Here is a 22,308-nt window from a genome sequence, read left to right on the forward strand (position 1 = left end):
GCAGTACCACAAGAACCCACATGCCTTATTCTGAGAGAGGTCCATCAAAGTGAATGCCGCAGTGCCAATACACACCTGACAACCAAGATGATGCACAAACTCAACACATGCTCTACTTGGTTGATGACAAGGCATGTTGTTGTTCGGCATTCAATTCCATTGCATTCCACATAATCGACACCCCCCCAAATGTGTGCAATCATCAAGTGAGTCTATACGGTAGGCATATCACCCACATGCACCAGTAGCACACAAGTCCTGGGTTTTTCATAATGCACCCACCTCATTCCCGGTCAGCATTAGGTGAATACAACCAATACATTTTTTGCCTTTTTTGCTTTTTCATATTTTTCATCCTTGCACGCTGACCTCACGAGTCTATGCATCACCAAGTTCATCCACCCCATTTTCCCTCCAGGAAACACCCTCAGCATCAGCATCCGCTCTTTCCCCTCTCTACAACTCTAGCAACTGTCAACCCGATGACTGGTTGAAAACTGGGCAGATTACTTATGCACACAGATGAGGGAAGACCTAAAGACAGTGGGCAACCCGATGCTATACATGCCCATACTTTACCATATGTTGGGGCAACAACTGCCTATCGAATATGGGCTGGCCAATAAAGCAGCCACAATATCCGTTCCAACAGTCGAAGAGATGACGGTGGCCAACCCCAAACAGTTGAGAAGTGATCCAAACGCTACCCCCTCCGGCCATTCTGCTGAACGGCCACTTGATAGTCAACGGGGGGAACAATACGAAGACCATCAAGTGCAGGAATTCCTAAAGAGACAACAATGCCTCGAGGCCTCCATCCGACACCCTAAAGTCAAGACAAGCATTCAGGTTCCCAATGATATGGAAGGGTTTCATGGGGACGATACTATAAATATTGGTCTCCACCTCGCGGCAATAAGCATTCCCCCCACCCGCTCTGCTCCCAAGACTACAGCCACTACCCTTGTACAACCCCAAGAGCCCACTTCATTTATCACAAGCTCTTCCTCTTCTCCATGGGCGGGGCTCACATAAGCCCTACAATTTTGCAACATGGAGCTTCAACTACTGGATGCAATGGCCTAGCTCCCTTAGGTAGTGCGCACAATTCAACAAAGGTAAGAGCATGCCACCAAACTGTCCTCCTCTTTCCTACAAGCACAACAACCACACCCTCATTGTCATCGCAAAAGCCACCGGGCAAACCGCCCTCGAAAAAGTAGAGGAGTATAGGGAAAAGGCCGAAGAGCTAGAGGTCACTCTTACAAAGCTCAAGGATGACCAGTGAATCTCTAGTTCAAACCATGATGGACCAACTGGACAAGGTAGAATCTAGCCTTCGTACCGTGGAAGAATGAAGGGCACAAGCCGAGCACAAGTACGCTAGGCTCAGCGAGGGATCCGACCAATAGATCCAAACCCTTCAGGATCTCCTCGCATAGGAGCGAGCCCTCACCGTTGCCATGCAATCTGACAACGAGAACCTTTGCACCTCTGGCCACCTAGAGGAATCCGTGTTGGAAGACAGAGCAGTAGGAGTTCACGATGTACAGGGAGGTCTCTGCACAACTCACCGCCTACACTGTAGCCCCACACACCGTCCACCAAATACTTCAGATGCACTCCGCACCCAAAACCTCATCTTTCACATAGATGTCACCGCCCCTCTCCTGCCCAACACACTCCATACCATCCTCCACCGCAATCCACTGTTGCCCCATCCTTGCCATCCCTGGACATTCAGCCCACTAGCCTATCCCTCCGATCTTCAAACCTTAGCTGCCCACCCCATCCTCCTAAACATCTAAGCATGGTATCGAGTAATCACTGAGTCCACCAATTATCCACAGGACAATGAGGTGATGCAGCTAGCCAAGCCCAACGAGCTTAGCCCATGGGTCTGTACTCCCAATAGCCTACAAGTCGACATCGACTGGATGCAATCCTATGGCCAGGCTTCCGCAGTTCAAACACAAGAACATCTAGTTGCATATCGCTCCACGGCCTACCATCCCCTCGGCATCATCATTTGTACAATCGGGTGCTACAAGCTCTCCAGGTTTCACTCAAGTCCTTGGTCAACAATTTTGAAACAATTCATGTAGCATACCCCAAAGATGTCACCGAGGAGGAGGGTCAAGATGGCATCTCCATCTTTAACTCTACGGTCCCCCCTATAGAAATTCCGTAGACATCCCCTACAAACCCTACCCAACCCCCTCAACAAGTCGCCGATCATGTCCCGCCTCCTCTTCCCCTCGCACAAACCTACCTGAATACTCCTCTAACGCCTCCAACACTAGCACCAAACAGCATGGGACCTCCCAGTCCATCTCCTCCAACTCTGCTCTCGACCTTCCAGACGAGGCTTTCAATACACTATTGCGGCCAACAAATTTTGTCCGTACAGAAGCACTCTCCAAGACCTCTTCCAATCTAATGACGAGAGTGACAATGCCCTCCAATGTCACCAAAACCGAGGGGCTTATTAGCATGAAGCAACTCCTGTTCCATTTACTGGCAAAACCCTTGTCGACGAGCAAGTCTAAGCCAAAGGTATCGATAGCAAGGAAAGGAAAGGGGGAGGGGGGGAGCAATGCTAAGCAGGAAGTTCAACACCACCCATGCTCAAAGAAATGCTGGGGTGCAACGAAAAGCGAAGAGGTGACTTTTCAAATTGGAACCCTACACTACAAAGGGCCTTCCACAACTTTTTTAAGTTAATTCTTATATGACCAAGGAGGTTGATCCAACAACAATGGAGGAAATTTTTATGGAATACAAAATCATCAAATATATTTGAAGGCATATATGTAAAGAAACCTTGATAAAAGCATAACAATAAGGGCACATGTATTTTAATTGTAAAAAACTAGACAATGATCCAACCCAAGTAGTATTGTTCTCGATAATGGAAGAGCAAATAACCACCCATGCAACTATAGCATCATTTACGACCATGCCAATCGAATCTATTCAAGGATTTTAAAAATAGTGAGATGACAAATCAACCCCTACACTATCAAACAAGCACTTAAAAGCAATGCAACTCCCTGAAGTTTAATCTTGTTCTTGTTGGTATCATAATTGGCATCCCTAGCAAGTAGCCCATTGTGTCCCCACTTGTTTAACGTTTGCAACTCCCACTTTAAAATTATTGTTGAACCTTGTGTAGATCTTCCATCTCCAATACCATGGAATGCTCAAGGGCAACAACTACCTCCACATGCCATTTTTGCATCCAAGCACCCACAATGATGCAAGGTAAACCCTTCTTTACTATTAGACAAAAGGGCGATCAATGCATGCCATTGGATACATGGGAGGTCAACAGTGCACACTTGGCACCACACTACATTGTCAATTGTGCCCTCCATGATCGAAAAGTCCAAAGAACATGTTCATTCCAATCCTTCAATGAAATTCACAAATCTTGACCATCCAAAAGCCCACCTCAATTGCCAAATAAATCTAAAAATAAGTGAGTAGTCCACTTCATAAATATCCCCAAATTTAAGAATTGCAATATTCCCATTACGAAGCCCTTTTTGAGGCCATGTCACACCACATGAGTGCTTAAAGAACCTTTTAAAATATAGCCAAGGATCTTAAAAACTAAAATAGTCCAAGGGGCTCGAAACCAAGGTTGCAATTACATTGATAATACAAAGTAGGCCTTTCACACTAAAATGTATGGCATGCCTTGTAACAATAGAGCTAATGTACAAGACATATTTAAGCCATGACCATAAATGTGAATCTCTCTCCTCATTAAGAGGACCACATGCTCTCAAGAACCAACAAAAAAGCTTAGTACAAGGCCTTAGCATAACTCTCACAATAAACGGGCATTATTTTTTAGTGTCCAAAAAATCAAAAAACACATTTCCTATCCACGAATTTTCCCCACAACAAAGATGCACATTCACAATGGAAAAGGTTCACTCTATATACATGGAAATCTCTTGATATGATTTTCTTTGTATTGATGCAATAAATTTTATAATTGTACATATAAAAACTTGCAACCATACATGGAGGGGCAAAGACAATGCTCGCTTTTGCTATTTAAAGAATACACCCATTCTATGAATCCTTAGCATCATGTGGCTTATCAGCAGCACCTATCTTACACATGCACTCTGGACATCTTGGATGCCTATATATGCTTCTGGCTATTGGACGCACTTGGACCCGTTTACTCTCTTTCACAGTCTTTCTCACTCTATCCCGGAATTCATCCCATTCAATGGTTCTGTTCTTGGAGAAGATACTAGCTAAGCGTCGTTTATTAGGTCGAATCGTGGGAAGGAGGCCCCCACCATAATAGATTCGATGACCAGATACTAAAGAGGACAATTGACTGCCTGAATCAGTCATTGCAAATACATCAGCTGCAGCGCAGACGATGAAGTCCAAAACAGCCAACTGCGGCAACGTAGTTAAAAAATGGTAAGTAAAATCTCCATATATGCACAGAGCCAACATAAACTCTTTTGAACGGAGAATATGACATTTTGGTTTCATTAAGCAAAGCTAAAATGGGAAATTTAAACCCCCCTCTTCTTTCAAAACAAAAGTCAGTGTTTCAATACCTGGGATGAGCTGTTCATAAAGGGTTCTAGTTCTTTTGCAGACAAAAGATCCTCCTTAGTGACTAAATTTGGATATAGAGAGGTCAGTGCAACCATGCGTGATTGACCACCAAAAATGTGAGCACCTGCCAAGTAGACCCGGGTTCCTCTTTTAAAACCAAGAGCCACAAGCATCAACACAGCCTCCTCTGGTGTCAGTGGGCATTTCCCTTCTTCCCTCAACCGTGCTGCTGAAAGTAATCTGCTGTTGAGATGTTGGGATTAAAAAAGCAAATAGATATCACTAAGTCAATGTCTACTTGTCAGTTCACCATACACAACAACAATATCCATACTTTTGCAGAGGCAGTATTTCCATATCTAAGAAAATTTTGTCAAATTACATCCCCCAATGCCCTAGCACTAAGTGTAGCTATATTCAGAAATAGCGTACCATATCTGACCAAATTATTAAGCCATGGATTGGGGAGGAATGTAAGTCAGAGAATATGAATCTGAAAATAGAGAGCAAATAACACCCAGCTAGATTGCCATATAGGAGCCAAGGAGGAAAAAGATAAGCTGACCAGAACCTAGACCAATCTTTCTAGCTGAAGACAAAGTAAGGAGCTCTCACAAGGCATTCCTTCTGGACAAGGAGCCTGATGTGGGATATGGCTGCAAGCTAGACCATGCTCTATGTTGAGGAATATCTTTTTGTGAATCCCTCTACAGATCGTCAGTGTACTAGTGATATACAATTGTCAACCAGTGTTAAGTTAAATCCAACTCAAAATTAGACCAGGAGATCTTGGACTGGGGGGGGGCTCTCTTGTATTCCACTGTTGGATCCCACAGCGTAAGACAGCACGGTTCTTACGTTGTCAGGTGCATATTGAAATTTCAGCTGAGCAGCAGATGCCCCGGTGCTAGAGAGTGCATGGCACAAGCTACCTTATTGGAGCTCGTCCAAACTCTCTTTAGCAAGGTGGGCCCTCATGGCCAGCCATGCCCACCAACCATGGCTGGTACATAGCCTCTTAATGATGTTTTCACAGGGGACATAGGGGGCAGCTCAGGCGCTTGGTGCACAATTTCTTATAGGCGAGATCGGATGGTACCCCACATGCTAGAGCAAGAGTCGCTTCGCAAATGGTGATCTTGGCCCACGTGGAGGGAAGACTTGGCATCATCCATCCGAAGATGCAAAGCAGAGCCTTGTTGGGCAAAGCTTGTAGTGTGTGGCCTCACCCAGGTTTAGAAGCTCTTGCTTCGGCAAGGACTTCTCAGGAACACCCCTGCACAGGATGACAGTGGCAGCAGTCTCATTGGTGGATCTTCTCACAGGATCCCTTCACAGGGAAGGGATCACCACTGATGAGGAGTTTACATAGGAATGGCAATGCTTGTCTAGGGGACTCATCTAAGCCAGCCCTCAATGTCACGAGGAGTTTGAGCACCAGCACCTTCTCTAGCATCCAGAGGTCCATGATCATGATGGATGTATGCTGGGGAAGGGGAGGCACATTAAGTGGGCACACTCGGATAGTGGCTTGGCTAGTTCCTTTGGAGCATGGAGTCGGCTTCCTCGGGAGATGCAGGCATGTGTTAGAGCCCTCTCAATTGAGAGGGGCCAATTACAAGTGGATGCTGCCATTCCTAAGTCTTGGAGGGTTGGTCTGCAAAGAGCCTCAGGTCCCCTAAGTTGATTCTCTAGAACAGAGGTGCCTTTGCAGATCCTTTTCATACATCAAGTCCTCATGCTTCCAATCCCGTGTACTACAGAGGGGGGCTAGGAGGTTTTCTTCAACCAATAGCGGGAAACCTAGAGTTGGATGGGGCCCTAGATATGCTCGAGTGGGATGGAAACAGAGTAGTCAATTGTCTTGGGAAGGATAGACCATTGACCTACTTTGGGAGGGGACTCTCTCAATGGTGGATTTGGTTGTTGGGAGGGTCATTCCCTACGAGAGTTACAATGGGATCCGAGTGAGGGGTTTTGAATTGCTAGAGTAGGGCACTCGGAGAGGATTACAGAGGTGCACTTTTTCTCGTACACTACACGCTTAGATCGTTGTCTTAACTCGATGTGCTTGCATGGCTTTTTGAGAAAGCGACATTGGGTAGAGTAGTCGACGCCCCAGGAGGTCATTTACCAATTCTGGTCTCACCTCTGGACTAGCACCTGCCCACAAAAGAGTACATCTCTCTTCTGGATGGTGGCCTGCGAGGGATTGTCCATTGCCCCATGGTAGAAGCAGATGCAAGTGGACAGAAGGTGCCACCGATTGTTGTATATTGCTTGTGGAGCTGTCTCACAACACAGGATCTAGCTTGTTATAGCCTTGTTATGGCTTGTTATAACTGGCCTTGTTATGGCTTGTTATAACTGACCTATAAAGCCATAACAAGGCTAAGCGCTAACCATGGAGGGGGGTTGCACACATCTCAGGTATACATGGTTGCACATATTCATCCAAGATGGATATAGGCTATAGCAACCTATAATAGTACAGGGACATCTCCACTGACGTCATCAGCACCCAAACAATGGGTGTAGACCATAGTATAAACATATGCTCTTACACTTACAAATCCACACACCCACACATACTTGAGCATCCATTCATACAAAGGTCTTCAAACCATAGAGGGCCTTTTTCAGCCGACAAACCATACTTGAGCATTGCAAAAAGAAAGTATCTCGACATACCATGCCTACGGTGCCTACTTCAAACCATAGAGGGCCTTTTTCAGCCGACAAACCTGCGTTTCGGAGCCTGCAACCTCAAATCCTGGAGGCTGAGTGACATTGACCTCTTCCAATAAATTCCCATGAAGGAGAGCGATGTTCATGTCCAACTAATGAACCTCCCAATGCCTATGAGATGCAAGAGCCACAAACAACAAATGGTTGTAATGTGTGAAGTGGGAGTGAATGTCTCCTCAAAGTCAATGCCATGTTGTTGGGCATAGCCTTTCGCAACAAACCGGGCTTTGTAGCGGTCCACCCTGCCATCAGCTTTCTACTTCAATTTGTAGACCCACTTAGTGCCTATGGCACGCTTGCCAACTGGCAAGTCCCATGTGCCATTTGCATGAATGGAATCAAGTTCATCTTTCATGGCATTCATCCAATCTCTACTATCAAATGCATCCTTATGATAGAGAAGTTTCCTATTACAAGATGTAGCAGTCAAAGCAACATGAAGCTAATTGCCCTATATTTGTTTTTGTGCACCTCTAGTGTGAGCAGCCAAGGGCTCAGCTTGGTTGCTGACCTGTAGAGTATCCAAGAGCCACCTTGGAACTCTTTTCTATTGTCTAATGACATCCTGCTCCTCTACAAGTGCCTGATCAATGGCATGATCATCAAGGGGATGCAAATCAGGCTGAACATTGGCAACAATAGGAGGCTGTGAATTGCTAGAAGCATTTGGAATCGTACCCTGCAAAGTGTCATCTGAACCTGTGAAGGGCGGTATGGAATTAAATACATTAGAGGCTTCTACTGATGGCTGGTTTTTTACAGCCCTCCCAAGGTAAAGCTGCATGCTCAGCAAAAAAAACGTCTCTACTGACAATTACCTTGCATGTGCTAGGCTGAAACAACTTGTATCCTTTGCTCTGCGAGCTGTAGCCAATGAAAATGTATTTGATGGCCATACCATCAAGCTTATGCCTCAGCTGAGGGGTACATGTACATACATATGCAAGAGATCCAAACACCACCATGTGAGAAATTAGAGGCTTGCAGCCGATCCATCCTTCATAAGGGGTCATGGTCTTAATGCTCAAGTGGGTGCTTGGTTGAGCACATAGTTGGCACACATAATGGCATGCAACCAGAATTTATTGGGTAAAGACTTCCCCTTAAGCATGCACCTGCCCATCTCCATTTCTATTATATTTTTCCGCTCTGCAAGTCCATTTTGTTGCGGAGTGTATGGCACTATGCACTGATGTATGATATATTCACCCCCCTCAGCCTTGTCACTGCGGAGGGCCAAGAGTTTTTCCCCACTCTCATTCTCTGCTAAGGCAAGAAAATGCTTGAAGTCAAGAAAGACATCCAACTTGGATTTCATGGGATAAATCCAAGTGAACCTAATGAAGTCATCCACAAAATTAACAAAGTGGTGATGCAGTCCACATCGGCCCACACACATCACTATGTACTAGGTGCAACTTCCTGGATGCACCAAGGGTCCCATCTTTTGGAAACGGGGACTAAAGCATTGTTCCCACATACATGTTTTGTAATTACATGCTCGGATGGGAGATCTATTACCATGTCCTTTGAATGCATCTTCACCAAACTGTTCAGTTTAGATCCCCCAATCTTTCATGCCATAAGTGACTAATGGAAATCACAGATTCAACCATGGCATTAGCTTCAATAGCAGCCTGTTTTTCAAATACACCAAGGTTATTACAGCCCTTTGTCTAGTGAGTACAATATAGTTATCGCGCTGGTTATCATACACGACACAATGATGACCATAAAAAAGAACTCTAAAGCCATGTGTTAAGATCGCTGAAATAGAAATCAGATTCTTCTTGATACGTAAAACATACAAAACTTCCGCAAGTGTCACTATCTCTCCTGACACTGACGTGACTTGCACTTGACCAATCTCTTTCACGAGATAAGCTGCATTGTTTGCACAAGTGGCAATGCCCCCATGTGGAGCATCACTCAAGGACTAAAATAAGGACTTACAGGAGGTAATATGCTTAGAAGCACCGCGGTCAAAATACCAGGCTGACTTCGAATTGGAAAGAGATAAAGGTAAAGCATGCATCTCCAAAATTATAGTGGCAGTCACAACAAATGCCGGCTCATCTTGAACCAGGTTTGCTACCTCATGAGAGTGATCGTGGGTAGCAGGAGCATGTGTAACTGCAAGACCTTTTTGTTGTTTTTTCTTCTGCAAAGCAATGCGCTTCCAACATTCAGGGATGTCATGGCCAGGCTTCCGGCAATAATTACAGCGCTTTTTCCTCTTCCTGTCAGCAGGAGAAGAAGATGATGAGGTGCCAGACGGCGCTTTAGGGCTTTTTTTACATTTTTCCTCTTTTTGGAATATTTGCTCTCTGAAAGGTTTGGGCTTTCGCCAGATTTGGTGTCAATTGCTGTGACATTTTCTTGGTACAGCTCAATTTGGTAATTTCATGCATTTGCCATTTGATTTGGGTAAGTTGTCCTTCAGAATCTAGGGCCTTTGTATCATGTGTCCTCCATTTGGCATTCTTGCCTCTAGATTGGTTTACAATAACATTCAGCAACTATTCGTGGACCTATTCAGCTTTAGATTTGCATTGGTTAGATTTGAAGACATTTGCCCTTTGCTTTGGTCTGGTCACTTTTGCAGACTAATGTTTTCTTGAACATATTTTTTATAGGACAGCCTGTTGGCAAGACACCTTGTTTTTAGGACAGCAGTTAGGGGACAATCTTTTAAATTTTTGCTCAGTGTTTGAGCAGCCCTTTGTGACATTGCTGTTATTTTTTGAATTGACATTTGCAGGTTTGCAATCTACTTTTGAGCAGCCAGCTCATTGCATTGTAGCCTTGAGGCTTCGACATTTGCAGGGCACTTAATTTTTGGGGAATTTTCATTTGCAATGGCAAACCATGAGTCATTTGGAATGCTTGCCGCTGTCTATGAAACTTGATGGACTCCCTAACTCATACTAGGGATTGGCTACAACATTGAGGCTAGTGGCCATGGGTAACCCCAACCACTATTCTTTTGGTTAGCTTATTTCCCTACTCCTGCAAGAGTAGCAGGGTCGTCAAAACAGAGCTACTTCTACTCATGCAGATCAAGCGCTTGCCATCGATCATGGGGGCAAAGGAAACCGGGGGGAATTTTTATAGCAAGCCCAAATCCAGCAAATGTGACTCAATGTGCTGCAATTTCTAGCCAATGTCAATGCTCCCGCATGCCATGTCTGCAATAAATTGCCCCTGGCCTCAAAAAATCCCCAAAATCTACCAAAATCCGACCCCTAAAGATAGCAATGTCTACAATCTCACTCAAACTGAGTGGAAAAGTTCCTGCAAATCTGCCAAAAGCCTTGTCCTTTGCAAAATTGAAGCCCAATGTGAGAAGCCCAAATTCTGAAGGGCAAATTGCAACAAAAGAGGGCAAATTAAAGAAACGGCCCCAAAAAATTGTCTACAAATTCGCAATCTTGTTGCAAGTTTTATCAATGTACTCAAAATGCCGGAATTAAAAATGCGTGCTGCAAATAAGCGCAAAATTTGTACAAATAGGTGTACGAAAGCTATGCGAACCTGTATGACAAATTTCGAGAGTTGTACAGCCAACTTCTGCAAGATATACGGCTGATTCGAATGGCTGTATGAACAAATTTTGCAAACTATATAGACGAATTTGGTCAACAGCCGATTTTTAATAGCCATACGAACTACTTTAGAAAATCGTACGGACGAATTCCATACAAACTTACGAACGAAATCCATACAAACATATGGCTTGACAGCTGACTATACGGCGCTAACGCAAGCTGTGTATGGCGTTAAGCCTAGCATAGAACGTAATACAGCAATACAGACGACTTAGAAGATGAATCATACAGCAACAGCAGACTTATATGGCTGATGTTGAGCGAAGAATCATACGATGACTGCAAGATGCAAATACACACTATTGACGGCAAAACTACAGTAGTTCTCCAAGATGGCTTTGGAATGCAAGAAGAGAGCCGCAAGTGCAACATGAGCAGCAAATACCAACTTGAATGCAGAATGAGCAATGACCAAGGAAGAGCTAAACTACAGAGGACTCGATTTCAACAAATGTGCACAAAGTGAGTAGTCTAGAGCAAGAACCTACTCTGACACCATTGTTGGGTGCAGGGAACAATGCAATGCAAGTGGAATACAAGGGAGCAACAACAGATGAAGGAACTAGATGTATTACATGTGGTGCCCTATATAGGCCCCAAAGTCAACCAAGAGTTGACAAATAAAGTCAACCTTAGGGTTGACTGAATTCCTAACTGGCCTACAAGACCATACCAAGGCTAAGTACTAACATTTCCCCCCCTCTCATGCATTAGTAGAAAGTTCTTTTCTTTGGGAAAAAAACAACAGTAGTTGATCCTTCCACATTTGACCCTATTGCAAAGGCAAGAGATGCAGCATGTTTCCCAACAAGACAAGCGGCACATCCACCCTTGAGAGCACTTGTCACAATTATTATTATATTCTAGGCAGTGGCCAATGTAATGTAATAAGTGGGTTAGGGGCACTTTTTGTTACGCTCTAGCCGAGGTAGCATGACCTCGGAAGAATCAGTCGGCATTTCCCTTAAAGGATCTATGTTTGTAATTATTTGTTTGCGCTTCATGTAAATGATCGGGAGGGAATTAATGTCAAGGTCCTAGGTGAGGGTTGATAGCACCAGACTAGGTGGATCTAAGGCTAAGGGCCTAATGCAAGGAATGTGCCTAGGGGCAAAGGATTTTAATGCATCCCAAGAGAGGGGTGAAATGTTGCATTAGGAAGGCCCTGTGATGATGACATGTGGCATCTAGATCCATCTAGGGAGATGGGGCTTGTTGAAGCTAGAGAGAGAAGAGAATGTGTGATATACACGTATGTTTTCTGATTCGTAATTCTCTGTCAACTCGTATGCTTCAGCAAGGTTGGCTGGGAGGAAAGAATTGGTGCTGCTCCCATGATCTGCAGTAGGAAATAGATGTGTGTTTAACATTTGGTATCAGAGCTCAAGGCAAGGATTAGAGAGACGATCTGGGTGACGGAAGACCAGAGTTTCAAGAAAAGGCGTGGAGCTGTGTCGTCGAAGGACCAGAGCGCCAGATCAACGGAGAGTCCATGCAGGGTGTTAGATGAAGATCAACGTGTGTGGGATGCGTGAAGTGCATGGGAGCGTGGAGCGATTCGGCTGCTCATAACCTCCACGCGACGGACACACTGGATCGGCGCTGCGACGTGACGACGAATTTATTGGCGCTGCCTGTGGTCTATGAGGGAAGGAAGGCTTATTGTTAACCTTCCCGTTTCTGAACTGTTGCTGGAGCGGGGGATCCCGTAAGGCAGTTGACGAAACGCAGGTTAAGAAGGACGCACTAGCGGGGTAGATGGACACACGGGTGGTGGTTCGTGAACGAGGAGGCCTACAACGCGATGCGTGATTGTTGAATTTTGGAGTGGACGACAGGCTTGGAGCGCAGAGGTGACGCAGAATAGCGTGGTGGCTCGTGTTCATCTTCGAGGAGATTTGTGGATGGGCGACCCGTAGCCAGAGAACGTAGGCTGCAGGCTTCACGATATCTGCATACTTGATTTTCCAGTAGATAGAAGTTAGTGTTTGACTTGATTCCCTCATACAGCTTTTGATCAAACAACTACGCCTTGGCAGACGAAAAGAGGAGTGAACAAGACCAGGGAGCACTTTATCTATTTTCCCTTTTTGCTTTTCGTCATTCCTGTTTTGTCAGAAGCAGTTTATGCTTTTGCGGTTGTAGCAGAGTTTGCGGTTTATGATGCTATAGCAGGGACGGATTATGCCCGTGCATATGCCTGTGTGTTTCAATCAGAGTTAGTTTGCAAGAATTTCCCTAGTATAGGGAAAAGCGGGATTGGATATATGCATGTGTCAGATGCCTAGTCAGTGTGCATGTGGGATTGCAGATATTTCCTAGTATAGGGAATTGTGTCGGAGTGTCAGTACACTGAATTGCGTCAGTTTGTAAATACAGTTTTCTAACGGTGTTTTAAAAAAAAAAAACAAACAAACAAACAAACAAACAAAACAAAACACCCATTGAACTGAATGGAAGCAGAAGAAGGAGCTTCCAGGAGGGACCCTGGTGAGTCAGGAGTCCGGCCGACCCAGCAGGTGTCACGCCCAGTAGCTCACACTTTATCTGGCAGGATTGCATTGCTTGAGGATGCCTTGCAACAGTTATTAGCGCAGCAGTTGCAGGCCAATGTAGGGCAGTCTGAACTTAGGAGAGCGATACACAGTATGTCTGTCACACCTTCTCGAGAGGAGAAGGGAAAGGCTCCAATGGAACTGGAGTCTAGTGTCCATAGGGTCGAGCCTAGGAAGGCTAAAGTGCCAAATATTGCCAACTACAGGCCAGAAAAGTATTCTGGTCGGATGAACGACCGTAGCTCCGATGTCATTAAGACCTGGTTACAGAAATGGGACGAGGCGTTCACCATTTGTGAAATCAGAAATGACATCAAGAAGATCCGCGAGGCCACCCACATGTTTAGTGAGGCAGCGGATAGGTGGTGGATTAAGCAACAAAAACATGGTATAGCATCCACTACCTGAGAGGGGTTTAAAAGAGAGTTCAGGAAACGCTTCTTACCTCCTGACGAAGCATACCGAGCTTGGGATCAATATAGGAACCTTCGTCAGAGAAATTTATCAGTGGCAGAATACACTGATAAGTTTCAAGAGAGTGTAATGAAGGTTGACGAACCCCTGCCTCAATCAATCCAAGTGAAAGATTTCATATTTGGATTGAATGATCGAATAAAAATGGAAGTTTGGGCTAAGTACGTGAACACGTTAGATGATGCAATAGCCATAGCCCTGAACTATGAAGATGCCAAGGGCAGCAAAGTGGGTTTGCACAGGTTGGAACCCAGTATGGGTATCCGAAGAAATCTAGGTTTAAGAAGAAATGGATTAGTAGAGGGAGTGGTTCTCAGCCGAGTGGTCAAGCTAGGCAGGCGAAACCGGCTGAAACTCCTAAACCAAGTACCACCATTGGAGTGAAGAGGAAAGTAACTCCAATGGCAGCCCGGGCTTGGTCTAAGTCTCCCTTAAACCCAGAACAAAGGGAAAAAGCGAGGAGAGAAGGCTTATGTTTTGGTTGCCTTCAGTCTCATCAGTGGAAGGATTGTCCACGTAACAAAGATCGTCGAATGGCTGAGATGGTGATCTCAGAATGCGACGTGGAGATGGAGGGAAGTCCCAGAGCGGAAGAGATGCAGATTCAGCTAGCAGGATCTTCTCAGAGGTTAGTACCTTGTTTGTTATGTGTGTCTGTTGCTAAGCTAGTAACGAGTGCACCTGATAACATCCTATCTAAGCCCGCAGCAACGGGGTATACAGCCTTCAATGATACGGAGTTAATTAAAATGAAAGGGCAAGTGGCCAATCATGATGTCATTGTGTTGTTTGACTCGGCATCAACTCACAATGTGATTAACTCCAAGCTCGTGAAGAGGCTGAAATTAAAGACAAGTCCATCTGACTATGCGTATACAGTCAGGATGGCAGATGGAAGTTCAACTGAAGTATGGGACCAAAGGGTTACCCAGTTGGAGCTTCGTATTCAGGACTATGCTGAGAAGCTTGATTTTGAAATGACCAAGCTTGCTAATGCGGATATAGCCCTGGGTATGGCGTGGCATTCTAGGAAGGATCCAGCCATTGATTGGAAAAAGCACGTATATCAATTCAAGATGAATGATGTGCTTTATGTCTTGCGAGGTGAGAAAGATATACCTCAGGGACCGTTGGTTTCCGTGATGGAAATCCGAAAAGCTCAAGAAGAGTTTTTATTCCTTTGCACAGCATCGGTAGAGCCGGTTGATGATTCTTCGGCTAGCACTGATGTTACGCAAAGTGGTGAGATGGCCAAGTTGGCTAATCTTATAACAGAGGAGTTCTTTGAATGTTTTAGGGATGAACTACCTTATGGGTTACCTCCAGAGCGGAAAGTTCAGCATAAGATTGAACTGATCCCGTGGGCAGAACCTGTAAATAGACCTCCCTATAGAATGAGTTTTACTGAAGAGGCGGAGGTGCATAGACAACTGGAAGAATACCTCAAGTTGGGACAGATTCAACCAAGTTTCTCACCTTTTGCTTCGCCAGTGATATTAAAAAAGAAAAAGGATGATACGTTTCGCCTCTGTATAGATTACAGAGCATTGAATAATATCACTGTTAAGCACAGGTATCCGATGGCTCGGATTGACGATTTGCTAGATGCATTATACGGAGTTGTGATTTTCAGCAAGATAGATCTTAAGTGTGGCTACCATCAGATCCAGATTAGAGCCGAGGATGTGCATAAAACCGCTTTCAGAAGCAGGTTTGGTCATTATGAGTTTTTGGTAATGCCCTTCGGGCTTACCAATGCTCCAGCGACATTCGTCATGCTTATGAACAATTTACTACGTCCGTATATCGGAAAGTTCGTAGTACATTTTATTGACGATATCCTGATGTTAGTAAAAGTATTACTGAGCATCGTGAACACTTAAGAGTAGTGTTCAGTACTTTGAGGAAAGCCAGTCTTTATGTAAATAAAAAGAAAACTATACTGTGTATGGTTAGGCTTGAATATTTAGGATTCATAATTACTCCAGAGGGGGTAGAAATGGATCCGAAGAAAGTAGCTGCGATACTAACTTGGCCAATCCCTCAAAGTCTGACCGCGTTGCAATCATTCTTGGGATTTGTCCAATTTTATAGAAGGCATATCAAAGGATATTCCGAAATAGTATCGCCATTGACTGATCTGACCTCAGATAAAGTACCTTTTATTTGGGGACAGAATCAACAAGAAAGTTCTAATACCATAAAACAAGCTGTGGTCACAGGACCGGTGTTAAAAATAGTTGATCCCCAGAAACCGTTGTTCCTGGAAACCGATGCAAGTGGCATTGCGGTAGGAGCAGTTCTCCTTCAAGAGGAAAGGCCAGTAGCCTTTGAAAGCAAGAAGCTTTCTCCCTCTCAAAGGAATTGGCCAACTCATGAATTGGAGTTGTATGCTATTATCCATGCTTTGAAAACATGAAGGCATTATTTGTATGGTTCAGAGTTTTATGTGGATGTGGATCATGATACTCTGAAACATTTTTGTAAATAGCCTGACTTGAGAGGCCGCCAAGCTAGGTGGGCAGAGCTCATGCAGGAGTTTACTTTAACGATTTGGTACCGAAGAGAAAAAGATAATAAGGTTGCTGATGCGTTGTCTCGCATTATACACAACTTGAGTTTCACGGTATTAGAGAGTGCTCTAATGACCGAGATCAGAGAAACTCAAAAGGTGGATGAGTTTGTCCAGAGCTTATGGCCTAAAGCTCATGTGTTAAAACCCGGGGAAAATGAAAAGGATGACCTGGCATCCAGAAAAGGCCAAACTTGTACAAGATATACCATAAGGGATGGTATGCTGAAAAGAAATGGCAAGGTTGTAGTACCTAGTCAGAATGATCTCAGGCAGAGAGTCATTCGACAGTGCCATGATAGCCCATGTACGGGACACCCAGGAGTCGAGAAGACATATGATCTCGTGAAGCGAGATTTCTTTTGGCCAAAGATGAAAAAGCATATTCATGAATATGTGACACGGTGTTTCTCGTGTCAGGTAAGGCCGAGCGGGTGAAGCCACCTGGACTTCTATAGCCCTTGGAAATACCACTAAGTAAGTGGGAGAGCATTTCCATGGACTTCATTGTAGGGCTGCCTACAACACAAGGAGGGCATGATTCTATCCTTGTGGTGGTTGATCGTCTAACCAAGATGGCTCACTTCATTCCGACTAGAGAGTCTGTTAGTGCCCCACAAGTGGCGGATTTGTTCATTAGACATATATTTCGTCTGCATGGATTGCCTAGATCCATAGTGTCAGACAGAGATGTCAGATTTACCGGTCATTTTTGGACAGCGGTATTTGAGACGCTAAGGACTGAGTTGGGAATGAGTAGTGGGGATCATCTTGAGACGAATGGTCAGACGGAGAGAGTCAACCAGACTTTAGAGGATATGCTGAGGGCATATGTGTCATTGAGGCAACATACGTGGTACAAGTGGTTGCCATTGTTGGAGTTTGCCTACAATGATAGTAAACATTCCTCTACCGGGTTCAGTCCGTTTGAGCTGAACTATGGTTATAGACCAGCAAATCCAACTATAGTTGGAGTACCTCAGAAAGTACCTAGTGCCGCGAACTTTGTGGTTCAGATGCGGGAGATGCTAGCACTTGCGAGAGCTAATATCCGCCAGGCTATGGATAGAGCCAAGGTGTATGCGGATGAAAACCGGTCTATAAGAGTATTTAAGGAAGGAGAACAAGTTTTTCTCAGAGTTCCTTCGCACTCGAAGTCGTTGACTTCAGGAGAGTGTGCTAAGTTATCGCCTCGATACCGTGGGCCATGGTTAATTCTAAAGAGAATAGGCAAGGTAGCCTATAAATTAGAATTGCCACAGGGGTGTAAGGTGCACCCGGTTTTTCATGTTTCGCGCTTAAAGAAATTTTTACATACAAGTGACTCACTAATCGAAGGTGTGGTTTTGTTTCAGGAGATAGAGGATAATGCGAGGTGCAAACCAACAAGAATCCTGGACCGAGGAACAATGCAAATACGAAATCAAAAGATACCCACGGTGTTGGTTGCATGGCATGGTCAGCCTCTATCCGAAGCTACCTGGGAATCCGTATATCAGTTGCGGAGAGTGTTCCCAGACTTTATCATCGAGGACATTGATGTATGAAGAGGGAAGGAATGTTACGCTCTAGTCGAGGTAGCATGACCTCGGAAGAATCAGTCGACATTTCCCTTAAAGGATCTATGTTTGTAATTATTTGTTTGCACTTCATGTAAATGATCGGGAGGAAATTAATGTCAAGGTCCTAGGTGAGGGTTGATAGCACTAGACTAGGTGGATCTAAGGCTAAGGGCCTAATGCAAGGAATGTGCCTAGGGGCAAAGGATTTTAATGCATCCCAAGAGAGGGGTGAAATGTTGCATTAGGAAGGCCCTGTGATGATGACATGTGGCAAATTCTCTGTCAGCTCGTATGCTTCAGCAAGGTTGGCTGGGAGGAAAGAATTGGTGCTGCTCCCGTGATCTGCAATAGGAAATAGATGTGTGTTTAACACATTTCCCTCTTAGAGGTTTTTTTCCCTAACCACTATCTAATCCCTAACTACGATTAGTGATTAGATAGGGTTTTGTCACTTAGACAAAACCTCTCATCTCTCTTTTGTACTCACTTCATTTCAGTCCACTATTGAGTAGACCTACGTTCAGCTCTCACTCTTGCTTACTCTTGCTCTCCCTATTTCTCACATTGGGTATCAGAGCAGGTTCACCCTGCCCGACCTTCTGCTTCCAGCCTGCAAGCTCCATCTTCAAGTTCAGCTCCAACTTGTCCATACAGTTCCGTACTGTACGAGCACCGTTGTACTGCTCGCAATCAATCCGTACAACAGTATGGTCATCCGTACTGTTTGCCACCACCATCTGTACCTCTTTGCGTAGGCGCTCATACAGCTCGTGCGCCATCTGTCTGTACAGGTCGTACACCTGCGCCAAATCCGTACAACTTCCGCATCATGTTCGTACTTGCATTCCGTACCAATTTTGCCGTACAGCTCCCGTACCCGTCATTCTATACAAGCAGTCGTCGTCCGTACATTTGTATGATTTCCGTACAGTCGACTGCACTTATGCCGTACAGTTTAGTTCGTACAGTACGGACTCTTGATGATTACCACCACTCTGAATTCTCTTCATGTGTCCTATCTTGGTTTCCACACCTCGCTGAATTTGTCATTGAGGGGGGGCAGTAATTCTCTCTCTTTTCACGAGTTGGTAGGACTTTTGTTGCAGGAAGAACAAACACGAAGAAATATGGCAACACGGGCTGGTGAGCATGCCATGCTTTCTAAGTTTAAGCCCAAGGGAAAAGGGCAGCAAAAGCAACATGCCAATCAGCCCGCACATCAGCATAAAGCTGATTCAGGACAGCCCTCTTATAAGACTAAGGGTGATGAGATAAGCCTAGGAAAAAGGGCATTTGTCACTATTGCAAGAAGCCAGGTCATTATATTGGTGAATGCAAGAAGCGCATAGCTAAAGAAAAGAAAAGGGATTCAGGTATGGCTGTGTCAGATGCATCAGCTCCTCATTCACATGATGGGGGAGATGTTACAACCAACTTTGTGGAAAAGCACTATGTCTTTTTGTCTTGCATTTCAGATTTTTCAGTGAGTAGTTCAGATGCTACAGCCACTATTGAGGATGACCCTTATGCTTTCTTGACTTGCAGTTATGACCCTTTAAAGGATGCATGCTTTTTTAGTGTCAATGAGACACAGAATACTTGGTATTTTGATAGTGGTGCTTCTAAGCACATCACTTCTAAGAAGATCCTTTTTGCATCTCTGCATCCCCCACCTACTAAAAAGAAGGCGACTTGTGCAAATAATTCTTCTTATTCAGTGTGTGGAGTGGGGGACATCATTCTCACATCCACTGATGGCACAAATTTCAGAATTTCAAATGTTCTATAGGTGCCAAGTATAAAGAAGAATTTGCTTTGAGTATCCTCTCTTGATAGAGACAAAGAGAATGACTATGCTTTGATGTTGTCTGGCACTTTGTATTAGGGTCTTTTTCAGCTTGATATATATGAGAAAAGATCTGATCTTGCATTTTCAGTGAGCACTCCCGCTGCTGCGATGCAGAATGCGGAGTTATGGCATGCTAGGTATGGACACATGAGCTATGGCAACTTAATGACACTTCAAAAGCATGCTATGGTTGATGCATTGCCTCCTTTGGAGTCACTTCCTCCTCATGCATGTGAGGGTTGCATCCTTGCCAAGATGCATAGATTTCCTTTCAAGAAGGATGGTGCAGTGAGAGCTACACACAAATTACAGCTCATTTACAGTTATGTCTGCAGTCCCATGAGGACACCTGCTTTTGGGAGTTATCTCTATTATGTTACATTCATAGATGACTTCACCAACTATACTTGGGCCTATGGTCTTAAGGCAAAATCAAAAGTGTTTATGCATTTCAAGCACTTTGTGGCTATGGTTGAGAATGAGATAGGACTCAACGTGCAGACACTTCACACAAACAGAGGGGGAGAGTGTATGTCTCATGAGTTCGAGGCATTTTTAAAGGAGAAAGGCATCACGCATCAGCTTACAGTGAGGCTTACACCTCAACAAAATGGCAAAGCTGAGCGCAAGAATCGCACTCTTATGGAGATGGATAGATGCATGCTTACCAGTAAAAAGTTACCTCACACGTTTTGGCTCTAAGGCCTCATGTGTGCCAACTATGTTTTGAATCGGGCTCCCACAAAGGCTTTGAAGACAATCACTCCCTATGAGGCATGGCATGGGAGAAATCCTTCAATGGATCACTTCAGAGTTTTTGGTTGTGTTGCCTATGCCCACATGTTTGTGGAGTTTCGACACAAGTTGTCAGATTAAGGCACTTAAATGCATTTTTGTTGGGTATAGTTTACAAAGCAAAGGCTATCGTCTCTACAATCCTGCTTCTCGCAAGATTTTTGTTAGTAGAGATGTTACATTTTCAGAGAATTCAGCACATACATATGCTGAATTTAATATTCCAGCTTCTTTAGATGATGTTTTTGAGGAGATGCTTCCTATAGCATTTGGTTCCCCCGCTGAGGTTCATGCTGAAATTTACAGCAAGCTCCTCTTAATCCACATGCCCTGATTCAGCCACCAGTTGATTTTGTATCTCCATAGGGTGTGGATGAAGTTGTCAGGCAAGAGATTCAAGAGATACACACAGCCAAAACAGTCCTGAATTGGTTGCTACAGACTCTAAAGGAGAGCAGGCTTGAGGCCCCATTTCCTGGCAGGACTCGTAGTGCAGTAAGACACGCATGGGGGCTCTTTCAATTGAGACAGCTTATGCAGGTACTCTTCTTGATGAAGAAGAACCTGACTCTTTTGAAGAAGCAAAGGATAATGTGCATTGGATGCACGCTATGCACAATGAATTGCAGTCCATTGAGAAACATTAGACTTGGGATGTTGTGGATTTGCCACCGGGAAAGCATGCCATTGGTACCAAGTGGGTTTTCAAGGTGAAAAGGAAGCCAGATGGGTCCATTGACAAGTACAAGGCAAGGCTAGTTGCCAAAGGATATGCACAAGAGAAGGGCATAGATTATAAGGAGACTTTTGCTCCTACATCCTGGATGACCACCATACGGTCAGTTATTGCCATGGCTGAAATTTTGTTTGGAATGTCCATCAGTTGGACATAAAAACAGCTTTCCTTAATAGGGACTTGCAGGAAGAGGTTTATGTTAAACAACCTCCTAGATTTGAACTTTCTGGCAATGCACTTCAGGTTTGCAAGCTTAACAAAGCTTTATATGGGCTGAAACAAGCCCCACGTGCATGGTATGCCAAGATTGATGCATTCCTGGCAAGTAAGGGGTTACATAATAGTCCCACGGAAAGCACCCTCTACATCAAGAAGGATGGGGGGGATATTTTGGTCATCATTCTTTATGTAGATGACATGCTACTCACAGGATCAAATGAGGAAATAATTGCAGATTTCAAAGTTGAGTTGAAAGCTGAATTTGACATGCTAGATTTGAGCATGTTAAATTTTTATTTTGGTGATTGTAAGCCTATAGCCACTCCCATGGAGCCGGGGCTGAAGCTTACTATGTATGATGCAGGTGAATTAGTGGATGTCACACTTTACAGCCAGGCTGTTGGATGCCTCATCTATTTGTGCGATACTAGGTCTGATATTTAGTATGCAGTATCTCAGGTGAGCAGATATATGCACAGCCCAAAGACTACACATTGGCAGGCTGTCAAACGCGTCTTCCGTTATTTGCAAGGCACAAAGTCTTATGGCTTGATATTTCCCAGGGGGGGTGGCTTGCAGATGCATGCTTACAGT

The 22,308-nt window shown here is 44.5% G+C and overlaps 1 protein-coding gene across 3 annotated transcripts in view; it reads right to left on the bottom strand.

Annotated features, from left to right (window-relative positions):
* Positions 1 to 3,950: 3,950 nt before the first annotated feature.
* Positions 3,951 to 22,308, bottom strand: part of LOC147902113 (O-fucosyltransferase 2-like) — a 90,132-nt gene continuing 71,774 nt past the window's right edge. Inside the window, exons 9-10 of one of the 3 annotated variants that reach the window (XM_087374771.1) lie at positions 4,596 to 4,836; positions 3,951 to 4,428 (exon numbers count right to left, since the gene is read on the bottom strand). In XM_087374771.1, the coding sequence (XP_087230897.1) occupies positions 4,087 to 4,428; positions 4,596 to 4,836 (583 nt within the window). In that variant the 3' untranslated portion in view covers positions 3,951 to 4,086. Of the gene's footprint in view, positions 4,429 to 4,595; positions 4,840 to 22,308 lie in introns of all 3 variants that reach the window. The other 2 variants (XM_087374770.1, XR_015541005.1) reach the window with 2 other exon arrangements.

Source organism: Dipteris shenzhenensis, chromosome 5, assembly GCF_047967505.1.
Source record: "Dipteris shenzhenensis isolate YYH24624 ecotype China chromosome 5, Dip_SZ_1.0, whole genome shotgun sequence".
NCBI classification, from domain to species: domain Eukaryota; kingdom Viridiplantae; phylum Streptophyta; class Polypodiopsida; order Gleicheniales; family Dipteridaceae; genus Dipteris; species Dipteris shenzhenensis.